The 15,593-nt window shown below is 42.4% G+C and overlaps 1 protein-coding gene across 5 annotated transcripts; it reads left to right on the forward strand.

The window, feature by feature from the left end:
* Positions 1-639: 639 nt before the first annotated feature.
* Positions 640-15,364, forward strand: LOC106654334 (protein THEM6). 5 transcript variants are annotated; one of them, XM_014374147.2, is made up of 6 exons: positions 640-980; positions 6,601-7,201; positions 7,835-8,180; positions 11,934-12,148; positions 12,291-12,488; positions 12,843-15,364. In XM_014374147.2, the coding sequence occupies exons 3-6, from the start codon at positions 8,021-8,023 to the stop codon at positions 13,014-13,016; spliced, it is 747 nt and encodes a 248-aa protein (XP_014229633.1). In that variant the 5' UTR covers positions 640-980; positions 6,601-7,201; positions 7,835-8,020; the 3' UTR covers positions 13,017-15,364. The 5 variants fall into 5 exon arrangements, with proteins under 5 accessions (XP_014229633.1, XP_023318538.1, XP_023318535.1 ...); XM_023462770.1 differs by lacking the exon at positions 640-980 and adding an exon at positions 3,277-3,665; XM_023462767.1 differs by lacking the exon at positions 640-980 and adding an exon at positions 5,794-5,957.
* Positions 15,365-15,593: the final 229 nt, after the last annotated feature.

The raw sequence follows: 15,593 nt of genomic DNA on the forward strand, positions 1-15,593 counted from the left end.
ATCCTCTTGATATTAATTGTGGCTAATAATACCGATCATACATCCGCTAATTGAATTCGTTTAAAATGATTAAAAGTTAAAGCGCTATATAGGTGCACCGTAATACTATTTAGCAGCTAATCGATCGATAATCTTTACCCGTGTATAATACGGTTGAAATCGGTCCAAAAATATCATTCGAATGAATAATTCGACTATGTGCAGCTTCGTTATCTCCCAAAAATATAACTAAAATCCCCAATCGATTCGCAGCTATTCACCCTGTCATCCCCAAAAGCTCGTGTAAATCCCTGCCGAAAATTTGTCACTGCCACATCCTCTTATCAATCTCTCGCATCGTCGCAGGATAAAAGCCAGTCCGCGACATTCGATCCGTACAATAGTAGCAGCAGCAGCAGCAAAAAAAAGCAACAACAACAAAAGAATACTCGCTCGTACACGTCCACCTGAACGAGTAGAGAGCGACAAACGACACGAGGAGGTGAGGAGACGACGCGGTGAGGAGTACATATAGTAGTCCTGATGCGCGCGCGCGCCTGCCTGCGAGCTCGAAATCATTATATATAGTGGCGTCGGGCCGCGTGTGTTCATCTGCCATATACCTCCGCGCGACCATCAGCCGCAGCAGCAGCAACGGCAGCAAAGCTCTCTCGCCGCTTCTACACAAAGTTCAGTAGTGCTTCGACCGCGTAGCCGCGCGTTTAAAACGCGTGCGCAGCCCAACAGAGACGTATATTATACACATCGTGGAGCTAGGCGCTTGCGAATTCGCACACTCACGATATATTTTGCAGCAAGTACGTGTAGCTTGCGGCTCGCGGCGGCGGATCGATCCTGTGTCACATGCGTGTCTGTGTTGTTTTCATTTTGTATTTTCGAGAGATTCGTACAATTGTACACGTACTATAAGTAGTTATATACGCGTACGCACCAGTTGTTGTTACCGAGTGACAGCGTTGTAAGACTCGAGGATTTCGAAGGTAAGCTTTTGTTGTTGTTGCTGTAATTTCATTATCACTCGCCGTTTTAATTCAGAGGGTATGAAAATGGGATCGATAAAAAGGGGAAACACATTTCGCCTGTCGGCCTGCAATCAGCTGATCTGTGTTTGCTACGTGTATATACAGATATTGTGCACTCGCGTCGTGCTTGATGTGCTTTTCCGAACGACCGGGACTTGCTTAATTAGAAATGACTTAGTTAGATTGGATGACATTGTTGGAGAAAGAGAGAGAGATAATTATGTTACAAAAATTAAAACTTTCGAGTCGATCGGAGTTGCTTAACAGATAAAGAATGTTCATTGATCGATTAACATTAAATTTAATGTTTTTACACTTTCTCTGCTCTCTTGTATTTATATATTTTCTTTTACTCTCCACACGTGCCTGTGCCACAGGATTATCATTATATGTATCGAAAAAGTACACAGTTTCCTGTTTACAATTATTTCAGCTCATTTTCGCTTGTATTTATCGCAATAAAAGCTCATAAAATTGAATGACATTACGAATCGAGCAAAGAGTTAAATAGTTTTACACGCGTAAATTATTTATAAAAGCAGTTGTCAATGTAAATCGCGATCGTCAGCTATAGTAGTAGTTGGCTGCACGCGGCTTATTTGGAGTAATTAGCTTAGTGCACAAACGCGCGAGTTTACGCAGTGCTCTAGCGACACTATATACGTATACATTTTCAAGCTAGAACACAATCAATTACGCGACAAAGACAACTTTTACCTCGTCGTCGGTGGCGTATAGTCATAATACACTCGAACGCGCGAATCAAGTACACTTGAATTTTATTACACACTTTTCGTCGCCGTCGATGAAATCGCGGTTGACTCTCGCTCTCGATTAGAGGAGCTCTTTCTTGTCGCATGCGTCACATAAAGATTACGATCGCAAGAGTGCCAAAGTGTCTTTCTCTCATACCCATCCAAACAAATCTTGACTTCCTTTTTGATCAATTATTACTATTATTATACAAGTTGCCTCGAAAAGAGAAGCAAAAGTAGGATAAACGCGATTACCCAAAAGCTTTCGTTAATTCAATAAACTGCGTAGGACACAAAAGGACCATCTTTGCAAAATTCATCGTCTACCTTTGTGTAAGTTCGTACCCGTGTCATACGTACGCGTGCCACTCGCGAAGAAAAAATTCAAGTTTCTGCTCTCATTATGTCACTCATGTCATACAATGTGTTCTACACAGCAGCATAGAAGCTCTCGACGCACCTCGCGCGACTTCTTCTATACCACATGTACGAGTGTATTCTTATACAGTTTTGCTGAAATAATGTACTACGCCCGCGGGAGAACAAAAAACTTCACTTTCTCTGCCTCTCTGTCTCTCTATCTTTGTGCGGGACCATTAAATGAGAAAAAAAGGATTGAAATAATTAGAGCAACCCGGTGAACTATGAGCTGCTTGCCTGACGCAGAATCTCGTCGATGGAAACTATTTTTCTTTCTCGATCGCACACGCGTCATGGCTCGCGCGCTCCACACACACACACACGCACGCACGCTGCACTATAAGCCTTACTTAACTCCAGAGAGATATATAGTATAAAAATGTGCGCGAGCATGTGCTCGATTACTCGGCTATATGGCAGCAGCAGCTCACCGTGTGATGCAATTTACGCAACTCCGCTCGGCTCGAGCTCGAGGCTTGCTGCACCGTATGCAGCGCCGATCTCGTACACGCGTTTCGTTGGGTATATATTTGGGTCGCTTATCCTTACCCCCATGACCAACTGACCGAAGTCTGTCTGAGCTGCGCGAGGTGCTCCTCGCTGCTGCTAAGGCGCCTACGTACGCGATACGCATTCGGGTTTTTCTCTCTCTCGCATCGCTCGCGAGACTTTCGCGTTTCGTATAGGTACACGTATACATCGTCAATCACGTTCACTTTTCCCCGGCAATGATATTAATACAAAAAAGGGGCGCGCGCGCGACGCATTAGCCATCGACGATTTCCACTATTTAGTGGATTTTAGCGTAGATCCTCGATGTTTGCATATAAACTCACGCGCGCACGCGTATCAATAAAAATATTATTATGAAAGGTGGGTGGGAGAAATAATGAGAACCGATACGAAAAAAAAGGATCGTGCGTGAAAAACCGGTCTCTCTCTATCTCTCTCTCGCTCGCTCTATCAAGCTGCGGCAGAAACACACGGTGCAGCATTGCAGCCGACGCAGTCTCCCGGATCGACGATATATATCGCTCGCCAATGTACGCGACGCACCTCGCTCGATCATAGCGCGATCGGTTCGACACTTTTATTAGATCAGTGCGTGAGTGTGTGTGCGTGTGCCGCTATTAAATAATAATGTCCAACGAGTAATATAATCGCGCGGAGACAATGTTCATGTTCGACGCCGGATAGCAGAGTAGCGTTGAATCGAGACAACAGAAGCAGATAAAAAAAGGAGTTTCGTTCGAGAAATTTCAATTACGAAATCGACGCGCAAATAATCGCGCGCTAACACGTGCGAAGATCGACAGATACGCGTACTGTTTTGTTACGCATAGGCACGTATTTATTATTTGTGCAAGTTTGTGTGATTTTTTTTTGTGCTGCCGAAGGAGAAAATTAAGAGAGCCGTTCGAGTAGACTAGACGCTCCGAAAGCTGTCAGAATGAAATCCGCAGAAGAGGTATATAGTATACAACATTATAGCATAGCCAGCCACGCGCGCATTATATAGCTGACAAAAATTCGAGTTCTCTGTTTTTTTGCCTTATAACGCGACAGAAAAAAGTAAAATAAAAGGAAATTCACGACCTCAATGTAACTATAATAAGTTGTGCAAAGAACTTGAATATTTTACCAAATATAAAAATCCATACTTTCGGTATATTTCTATCGTTGCTCCAACGATGTATAATGTATTACATACGCATTCATGCAAATGCGAGGGCAAAAAAATTCAAATCCGAAAAAATTCGTCCTCGATGAAAAGCAAAATTCATCGATTAAAATTTCTCGCACGCCGCAGAGTACATGCATTAGATCGAATCTCAAACGCCACACAAACGAAAGAGAGAGAGAGAGAGAGAGAGAGATCAGAGAGTGAGAGAGAGAGAGAGAGAGAGAGAAATGAATCACAAACGCGTACATCAGGAAGTCCATTGAAGGAATGCATTTTTTTTTATCATCTATTGCATTCGTGCGTATGCATGCAGCGGCGCAAATATATAGATATGCGTCATCGTAGCCGTCGTCGACGTCGTGGAATCATGATGTTTTGCATCATATCGTATATAAAACTCGTCTGGGGAAACAACGGCTGCATCAACGGCTAGCTAGCGTCAGGCTAGAATACATAATATTAAATCCTTTGCGCGTTAGTTCGTTTAAGTATATAAATCCGCCGCTGCAGTCAGTCAGGCAGGCAGGTCAAACGCCAGTTTTTCAAATGCCAATATCGATTCGCTTGACCTCGCGCTTAGCTCTGTACGTATACGAGTGAGCTGCCAGTAGCCGACATGCTCTTTGCGAGCCCGAGCACATGCACATCCGCCTTTTATTATAATATGGCATATATATTTTTTTACATCTTCGGTATATAGTAACTGATTGAAATTGTTCGAGTCGTACGGCAAGATAAGTGCATTTCATTGAAAAAGGTAAAAAGGATGAGAAAATATCGATTACGCGCGCGACTTCTCGGAAGATACGTTCCCGCGACGCGTTTTCAATTTCCATCTGAAAAGAATCATAAAAGTAGTATTATTTCATAAAAGTAAAAATTAACGAAATAATAGGAAAAAAACCGTGGCGTCGTTGACGAAAATTGACCGGGACGTTTTTCCAAGTACTGCAGCGTCTCTTCATCTCGTTGTGTGTTTGTTAATAACTTGTATTATTTTCGTGTTGACTTGCGAAACGACGTGTATACAGAAACACTTTTCACACTTGACAAATTTTATTAATACTCCCGTACACACGCGTAGCTCTCTATACTCAGCTGCTTAAGGATATGTTTGAACGTACTTTTTTTGTGCTCTGGTACTATAAAAATTTATTGGATAATAACGTGTGTGCCATCCGTGGAATCGTGCCAACGCACAGTCTCAATGATCAGTAATGCGGTTTTCGATCTCGATACCACGAATTGTTTTTCCTTCGCGTGCTTTTTGCGATCCTTCTTTTTTTGTTATATCGTCGTATTCCCGTAAAGCTTGTCCGAGTTTCGGAGGCGCCGCGGTCTGCAGCAGCGGCAGCCGCGTGATAGAAAAAGGGAAAGGAAATTGATTAAAACGTATATACTATACTACGAGAGATCTCTGAAAGCCGGTCGAATTGACGGCGGCGGGGGCTATATGCTATAGGCCAAATACACTCGCGGCGGTATTTTGACGTATACGTTTCAAAATATGATCCAAAACTTTTTATATTACTCGGTGCGGCACATATTATAAAATATGTATAAACATGTGCCGTAATATAGTTATGATATACGCTCGGGTTAATTGGTCTATTTCATTACATTAACTTGGCCAAATATACGCGCAATCGTTTAAAAAACACGATTCCGGGAAGCGGCGTTAGATCTCCGGCATATTGTGTTTTTTCATAACGCGATCGAGCTAATTCGTCGGTGTTTACGATAAAAGGTGCGCGTTCGTACGCGCATCGTCGTACGTACGTACACGAGTGATATATCGCCGCGACGTCATCTTTATACGAGCTTATTACACAAATATATAGATGTCCGAGCTCGATGATTGGAAATCCACGCGTAATTCCCGAACTATAATCGCAGGTTGAATCAAACGTGACTAGATTACTTTTGTGTGTCGGTGAATAACAAATATCGTGTGTGCTATATGTTTCTTCATGTTTACACATCGCCTAATGCTATATGCCCGCGACGCGTGTTTAGTTTAGCGTTGTGTTGTGTTGCGTTGTGCTGTCCGCGACACGCGAGCTGTCATCCGAATTCGTAAGATTTTTGTGTGTGTTTTCTTTTTCTCTCGTCCATTCTTTGGGTTGCATAATGAAAAAAAAACGAAGCGCCTTTATTATTATTCGTTAGTTAATACCCGTTGTACGTGCGGTGTACATGTAGACGTTGGCTTGGCGGCGGTGCCCGCGCGCGAGTTTCATCACATTCGATCGATAAATATTGAAATGTAATGGCGATCTCGCGACGCCGTGAATCGGCAATTGGCTTTGATTTCATTAGACGCGTCCGTGTGTGTGTGTGTGTGTGTGTGTGTGTGTGTGTGTGTGTGTGTGTGTGTGTGTGACCTTTTGAGAAAATCATAATCGGACGTTGTATTGAAATTGCGTGCTTTATAGTTTTGTAAGAAAGGGTGAAAAGTGAACTACAATACGATTTCGAGATAAACATCGCGAGAGCAAGAGATTTTGACCTATAACCTATCTCTCTCTTTGCGTCGGGCTGTTAAGATGTACACTACTACACAAACGAGAGTCGTATATGTATACAGTATGAATGCGATACGATGCAAATGAGCTCAGTGGGTCTCTTTATATTATACACACCATCAACATCATCTCATTCATCTTCCTCTCTCTCCATATATACAAACCTCTACATTATAACATTGTGGGCTTTTCAGGCTTTGGCATCAACGTCGTCGTCATCTGTGGCGGCATCGTCGTCTTCTTCTTCTTCTTCTTTTCACCGGACGACGAGATCGTCAACCCTCTGAAGCCCAGCGCGTAATACATGCGGACGACCTCTTCTCTTCGTTATTACGTATACATGAGGCAGCAGCAGCAGCAGCTTCCACCCACAGAGTCTACTACTGCTACCTGCCACCGACGACCGTAGAGTCGAGCATAAGTATATAGCGAGAGGAGGAAGGAGGGTCGTGCTCTGCTTTTGCACGTCAGAAAACTTTTGATACGCTTCTCTCTCTCTCTCTGGCTGCGGTGCGGAAAATGTCGCACTGTGTCGTCGTTGCGACGACGACGACGACTACGACGACGAGAGGCTAAAAGCGCGACTATGGCCAAGTACCTCGGCGTCTATACATATAACGACGAGTCTCGAGTGTTTTGAGCCCCGTCTTGGTTTTTATGATAATATGTACGAGCGAAAAAGTTGTTATTTTTTTGCCATAAGGATAACGACAAAGAAGTCGTGATAGATAAACGAACGATATAGCGAATTTAGATATAGACAGGAGGGGACGACTTTTCTTCGTTGCAAAACAGGTAAACTCATCTTCTTGTGTACTTATCAATTTCGAAGCGAGTTCGCGAACAATAGCATCGGTAATCAGCATTGGCGAGTTTCGAATAATGTAAACGCAAAACTTATCTCTCGCTCTGCGCAGATTACATAATCCTTCGAGCTTTCTTTTTGTTCGCTTTTTCCCCAAACTTAAATTGCGCTTTGAATAATGTATACGCGAAAAATGAGCATCTTCCAACGATTCACGCGCGCGCGCATATTGAAATGATAATTGGCAACTTTGGTGACTTCAAATTTGTGTTTCAAAATGTGAGCGCACGCGTCTGTGAATTTTTTGCCTTTGACTTGCAAAACGCTCAATATAAACAGGCCGCGTCAATTCGGAGTAATGTTTTTAAACTTTTTCCGTTAAATAATCGCGCGCGCACGATGCAGTTGTACATAGCTGAGAATTACCTGTTCTGCTGCATTATATACATATAGGATCGCAATCCTCCGTCTCTCGAGACTCGGTATATACAAAACCGGATCCTTCCTACCATCTTACAACTACTCTCCCTTTCTTCTTATTCCTTCTCGCTCTTTCTTTCTCTCTTTCTCTCGTTCGTGATAAAACCTCATTGTTTTCTTTCTTTTTTATTCGTTACAAAAAGCAGACGCCTCCAAGTTCAAGGCTCTCTCGATCGCAATAAAGACGAAGCAGAAGACGAAGAAGAAGAAGACGAAGACTCGGGTGGAGAAGAAGCGGCAGCCGAGGTGGTGCATAGAAACGTCGAGAACGAGAGAATTGCAATACACGTAGAGTGGGGCTAGCTGCAGCGGCGTAAAAGGGTTACAAAATGGATACTACCTGTTGGATACTAGTCGGTGCGCTTGGGGCCCTCGTGCTTCTCTACGCCCTGTTCGAGGTGCACTACTTCCTGCGCATGCTGATCACCGTCTTCTTGGCGAGGTTCTGCCGGAAGCGGGTACACATACTGGACGAGACGTCGGTCTACGGTGCGTTCGCATATCCTCGTTACAATAAATATTTCCTTGGTTCTTTTTCTTCGATACTATCGTTAAGGGTTTTTTCTCGACGAAACTGGAAAGTATAGCGGTGCATCGAGAAATATCAATGGAAGCTTTTTCATTGAAGCGCGTGACAGTTACAAAGTGAAAAAAAAACAACAACAAGACGATTTGAAAGAATGCACGCAGGTTCTTTCGTGCATCGCGAACGAGTTCAAAATTTTTTGCCAAATATAAATATTCAAAGGCTATTCTTACGAATAACGCTTCGTATATTTTTATCCGGTTTTGCCGACGCGCGTGGATCGTTTGATCAAAATTACAGGCTCATTTCCACGCGACGCACGTATATTTTTGGGATGGCGCACAGCAGCAGTGGTACAATAACGAGCAAGATAAAAAAAAATTATAAATCTAAACGCGATTTAATTACCGCTGATACGCGTGCGTGACTGGCGTGTATCTGTGTATATTGTAATGAAAGGACATCGTGTTTACCTGCGCGTACGGCCATATAAAGTTTACAATCGTATCCAAGGCTCGGGGAACTACCGTGTAGTATCGACTTCGCCTCAACCCAGAAGAGAAGAATAGACGGACGGACGGACACGCGATGTAAATGAAGAGCCAGAGAGAGATCGTTCCCAGCTGATTACCGCGGTGAACTATAAGCGCTGCTAGTTAGTTAGCAGTGATCTAGAAACGGAGTCTTGCAGCAGATATAAAAAAAATCATTGCGCAAAGATGAGCTCGGGTGCGTCGTTGTCGGTTTCTATACGCAATTCCAGTCGCGTATACGTTGATATCGATGAGAAATTTGCGGTATTTTACGAGACATTCCGTCCAGACGCGCACGAGAAAGAGAGATCCGGGCGCATGCTTTTACAGCATTATAATACACCTAGCGTCGTAGGATTATTATTGAAGGTCGGTAAGGCAACGGGAGACCCCATAACGTATAATACGCTTCTCTCATGTAACGCGTACAACGACGCGATGTGCTTTTCTCGCGCTATATGACCTTGCCTCGTCGTCGTCGTCGTCTTCGATGTGCGCAACTATGTAATGCAACTGTGCGCGCACGAGAAAGAGGAGGCGGTGGTGGTGGTGGTGGTCATGGCGTTAAATACATTCGCGCAATTGCACGTGTGCACACGCAGCTGAGCTACCTAACTATGTGGTAGTAGTAGCCGCTCTCGCGTTACAAAAGAGAACCGTACCGCATAACGCGAGTATTTTTCTAATTCGATTACACTGCGCGTATAAAACGCATCGTCGAATAAATCATCCTTCGATTGCGGGCCGGATTTTATGGTGTATTAATCGTAAAAATGCAAAATCTCGCGTACGTACCGATCTTGCGTAACTTCGAGACGCCTCCCCGCGGTGCGCAGCACAGACTGCACTCCCAAAAATTAATTATGCTTTCGGTGAAGCTGCACATTAGCGAACGGACGAGTCCGAGATTCCGCGTTGTACTCTACGTACATGCGATAATTTTTTTAATATATAATATGATGAACGAGCTTGATATCCTTGAATTTCTAACTAGACTTCGCGAAAGCGGGATCGATATCGTCGTCATCATCGTTCATTCCGAGTGCATACTTCGTCCGGGCGTCGCGTCGTGTAGCCTACTTGACGAAAAAAGAAAAAATGAAAGAGAAAGAGAAGAAAATTTCGACACGAGCACGGGTGTTAAGGACACGAGGATCGTTTCGATGCACAAGACGGCGTGCGCTACATTATATATACCAACACGCGTCGTCGTGCCTGCGACAAATAACACGTGTATATGCTATAAGTTTCAAGATCGCGCACGTACCGAATGTGTGTGCGAAAGGAGCCGCGAGTAAAAGAGTAAAAGTTACGGTTCGATACGAGAAATCAAAATGGCATTCGTTACCGATCTCTACGTGTATTTAAAACGCGTATATTTACAAAGAAATGAGATTTCGTTTTAATCCCCGACACTGCACGATGTCCTATTCGCGTATTATATATATTTTTCTTTTTTTTAAATCTCATTAGCGCTCCCGCGAAGGCAATGGAAATTTTTCGGGCGCGGAGCGCCGAGCGCGAAACGATAAAATTATAATTCAGCAGTTCTGAAGCGAACATAATATAAGCTTGCTGCCGCAGTTGCATTACGACTTCCGCGGTCAATACACGAGACGACGATCACAAATCAGGACTTGGGACGACGACGTTTCAGGATATGCCTCGGGACGAGCTTTTTTTTTTCTTCTCGCTTGTATATCGAGATTAATTAAATTTCCACGCGATGTCAGAGTCACATTATGCTTTATAATCATGTATAATACGACGACGATTATTTTTATACATTCCTCCAGTGTTTTTACTAGCTCGATAAAATGACTGTAATTGAGTCACGGAGAAGGTATAGTTATATATACGCGCGCTGCTGTGTTTATACTTTATTATGCGCTCGTTGCGGTTTGTATATACACGTATTATATAGTAGACGATGATAAAGCTCACCATCTATGCACGCGTGCATAGACGAATTAAGCGGGTCAATTTGCGATGACACGTTAGAGACGTGTATAGTATATAACTTTACATGTGTGATATATACACATCATTAGATTATTATACGATGCATCGTTACAATTGTATCGGAGCTTTTTTCACGGTTTTGTGATTTGCAAAAAAAAAAAAACAGAGTCTATTATCTAACGATCGTTAACGCTTCATTGGTAGCTCTTTCTCTCTATTACATTCAGCTACATGTATACAGACTATAAATAAAAGAGCTGCTGTAGCGCGATAATTCATTACGCGGACAGAGAGAGAGAGAGAGACATTGCATCAGAGCAGAAGCTAGCTAGCTTGCAGCTATCCGCGCGGAAGCCTTATAATTTCGCACAAAAGTGTGAACCCTCGCGTTGGCGCATACATCAGCTCGCGACACGTCGACGGCGGTTAACCTTGACATAGACCGTGCCGCCACTGTTGTGTAGTACTAGGTATATAAATATAATCTTAGCTGCAGTACGGCAATATACATGCACTCTCTGTCGCGTCTTTCTCTCTTATTTTAGCTGCTGCTGCTGTATAAGAGCAATATTTATCGATTTTATTTGCTCTTTTTCTGTCCGTGCTCTATGCGAGGACTCGTATATCGTACCTCCTAGCTAGTATAGCAGAAAACTCTTTTGTTTGTCTATGGCTTTTCCCCCGTTAATTTTCCTTGTCCTTATATAAACTCTTCTTGTATGCGTTGTACACGCACGGACGGCTATCGTATGGAACGAAGTAAAGAATTGCCGGCGAATACTTTATCGGGTTTCAAAGTTAATTGGAACCGAAGCTGTATAAGAAGAAAGCAGCTCCGTCCACTCGAGTAGACGATTAATTGATTTTTGCTTTTGACAATACTTGGCGAGAAAAAAATACAAATGATATTTTTTCTCCTCGATCGTTCTCGAGTTTCGAGGGTTGCGCGAGCTTTTATCGCAACATCGCTCTTACATACATCATCCGTGAATTGTACATTAGCATTAATATCGTTGTATACTTTAGCCTTGAAAGCTCGTGCCAGCAAAAAAGCAGGAGACTGAGCTTACAAGCGGCATTACAAGCTCTCGAGCTTTTTTAAGCTCGAGCTTTGCGAGCTTTGCTATATTAATTCCCCCCCCCCCCCCCCCCCNCCCCCCCCCCCCCCTCTTTACTAAATTAAACGCTCTAATTTCCTCTTTTTTTGTACTTTATTTACAGGCCTGTGCACGACGACTGACATCGACTGGCTGCTGAATCACATGAACAACGCGCGCTACTTGCGCGAGCTCGACTTCGCCCGAGCCGACTTTTACGAGCGCACCAATCTCTACCGGGAGATCTGCGCCCAGGGCACGGGGGTCGTGCAGGGCGCCGCCACGATACGTTACAGGCGCTTCTTGCGGCCGTTCACGATCTACAGGATCGCCTCCAGGGTAAGCATGCCTGCGGAAAATCATGCGTCCTCGTTTTTTTCTTTTTCTTTTCAAAATTCTCTCTCTCTCTCTCGACTTTGACAGCTGCTGCTGCGAACAAAAAATTGACCCCCCTTTTTTCATCTCTCTCTCTCACTTTCAGATAACTTACTGGGACGAAAAGTCCATCTTCATGGAGCATCGCTTCATCACGCTGTCGGACAATTTCGTGCGGGCGATAGCAACGTGCCGCCAGCGGGTGCTGGACTGCAGCGCCGAGGCCGTCATGGGCGCGCTCATCGATCGTGGCGTCAAGCACAACGGCAGCGCCAACAACAACCTGGAAGCTGGTCACACGCAGGTATTGTGTATTACATTTTTGCGGTAATTCATATCGGCTAATAATTGTGTGCGGCAGCTCGCGCCCCTTGCCCCGTGTCACACAGTCATAAAAAAAAAACTAATAATAACGGGCGCCCGCGCGATTATTGATTTTTTCCCGATGTGTAAAGCTCTTTATTATTAATACTCGTCGCCTCCTACTCGGGGATTGAGGACATTTCAAACAATGTACCCAAAGTGAAAGAAAAGGGAATCCAGGTTAATCTGACTGGTCTTTTCTCGCTCTCGCTCTTCCGATAACGTCAAATTAAATAATAAACAGTCGTCATTGATCATTGAATAATTTTTCTATTTATTGTCACGCTCTCCGCAGATACCGCACGTGAGGCCGGAGGTACCTCCCGACGTGGCTCGCTGGATCGAGAGCAACGAGATCTCGTCGGCGAATCTGCGTGCGGCCAGTCGTTCCGCCGCCGCGGCAGCTAATCACATTCCTCCGCCGCCGCCGCCTCCACCCTCGGCTCACAGCATATCGACGCGTTGCTGACAAATGCAGTTGCTCGAACAGCAGCAGCAGCGGAGGCAGCAGCAACAGCATCAACAGCAGCAACGAAAACAGCAACAACAGGTGATCTACGTGACGACTGTTGTTTAGGACTATTTAAAAGAAAAAAGGACTGCGCCGGTGCCATGTGCTGTGCCGTGCTGTCTGTCTGTCTGTCTGTTTGCGTATGCTCGATATATGCATAATTCAATTCTTCCTATTTTATGTACGATTTTTAATGACGGCAAAGTCGAAGTTTCTAGTCTACGTTTTTATTCTATTATAAACGCGAACAAATAATTAGCGGCGACAATTACGACGCCGGTCTATATGTAACGCGAGGCAAAAAAAAACAAAACAAAACAAACAAAACAAAACAAGGAATCATATTGATTCGTCGGGATTACGAGCCATTGTACGTATCGTGGTTCATATGTACTCTGGCTCCATAAGAATGTGCTGTGTGGAGGGTGCACTGGATCGGGGTTGATTATCCAGATTTTTTTCTCTCTCCAAAATTACGCGCTTTACGCGTAAATTATTTTTAAGAATCGCGCACGAAGTACAACGAGAGTTGTGCTGGTTGCTGCGCCGATGGAAGAAGAGTTTACACGATGTGTAATTATAAAATTTTAATTATATTTAGAAAAAATTCAAAATTTTCATAATTATACTTTTTTATCGTTTCTCTCTCTCCGTCTATCTTTCATTACTGTTACATTTCTGTATATTTTAAGGACTCTACCTTCAAGAAAATCTCATTATAAGAAAAAAAAAGAATTTGTGACGTGATGTTTTTTCTGTGTTACAATGTGTAGGTTTTAAGCGACGCTGTCTGAATGAATGGCAAATTCTCATTATAATTGTAAAAAAAGACGTATTTTAATCTGAAGGTACTAAAATAATTCGAGTATTACATTGTATACATTCCAAATATCATTGCTTTGAAACAAGGTTCGGAAGAAGCTTGTGTACCAAGACATAATGTTTAATTATTTAAATTTAAGATGTAATAAACTACTGCATTCGAAAATTTTACCGATTTTCGGGAATGATGCACAATAAGACTATTTCTTAGTGTGTGATGCATGCCATGTGTGCGTGCGCCGACGATTATCTGAAAATCGATGCTTTTCGTATTTAAACGATCCTTACTATTTGATACTGTTTTGAGATAAATCGATTGAGAGATACTTTTTCGAAAAAAGGGGGCTACAATTTTGAATCGTTGAAAAATATACTGGTATGTTTTTTACGCCTGATTGTACATCGCATTTTCCAGAGAAACAAAAAACTTTTTAATAATCGTGACCGACAGTGAGACATTTTTCCAACGCTATATCTGGAATATAGTCTTATTATAAAAATAATACAAACGAATTGTAAATAATGATCGATGATAATCCACACTTTGCCTTCAACCAGTTGTATGAAGTATTTGAATATATATCCTAAGATATAAGTTTTCTAACACAATTTTCTGAAAGTAAAGACAAAAAAATTGTAAGAATGCTTTCAGCTAGGGCATAAGTAAAAGATAAGTGTTGAAAAATGTTAAAAAATTATATCGAACTATTATTCTAATCTATCATTTGAAAAAAATATGCCTAAATATTTTACTAAAACGAAGTTTGAAAAAAAGAACAAAAAAATACTATTCTTCCACTATTCACTATTTGCGTTTTCTCGATAATTTTTGTATGATTTGCTCTGTACTTAAGGAATACGTGCATTTAAATTTGTAATATTTAGATCTCTTTGTATTTACATTTTTATACGTAAAATTGGATATTTTCCCTAGTTTACGTAATTTCTATAGATATGTAGGTAATAGTCATTCTTAATAACGAAAAATCAAACATGAATTATATGATATTGCTCGTATTCGATGTTAGCAACGAAAATTAGCAAGCTTGTCTTCGTTGGCGTTGCCCTGAGTGAAAACAAAAAAATATATGTTAAATTGCGTCTGCAAATTGTTTAGTGAAATAGTCGAATAAAATAATATTGGAATAAGTTTTGATTTGTACGGGTGCAATGCAAGCGCTTGTCAATGATTTGGAAGCAATTTTTTCCCGCAACAAATCGTATGAGCAGTTTCAGCCAAAGACTTAACAAAAATCACGACTTTGCGTTGTGTAAATAATAGTAAAATGTCATCTCGTCGAGATGTAAGCTTCGCGTACACACATGTTATTTTATTGTAATATAATGGAAGTACGACATTTGCAAAAAAAAGAGAGGAAGCAAGTTTACTTTTGTTCGTAATTCATTTCAAAGTTTTCTGTTATATCATCACAAGAACAAGTCAATAGATGTTACAGTGCTACGAAAAAAAAAGTAAAAAAAAACTGTCTTCATTCATTTCGCCCAAACTCCCCTGTAACCTATTTAAGCCAGAAGCCTTTTCCGATTATCAGATCGTCCTGATTCATGCAGTAGTCGGCAGAATTTTATACGATGGTAATTACCGAGCTGCTCGTTCTAAGTGCAGTCGAATGATTCAGCTGATTTTTCTCTCGCACACGATTGTACCCTCGTATAGTTTCGCACTCGTCACGTTCAATCACAGTCTTCGAG

This window comes from Trichogramma pretiosum, unplaced genomic scaffold (genome assembly GCF_000599845.2).
Source record: "Trichogramma pretiosum strain Unisexual culture from Peru unplaced genomic scaffold, Tpre_2.0 scaffold1, whole genome shotgun sequence".
Taxonomy (NCBI): domain Eukaryota; kingdom Metazoa; phylum Arthropoda; class Insecta; order Hymenoptera; family Trichogrammatidae; genus Trichogramma; species Trichogramma pretiosum.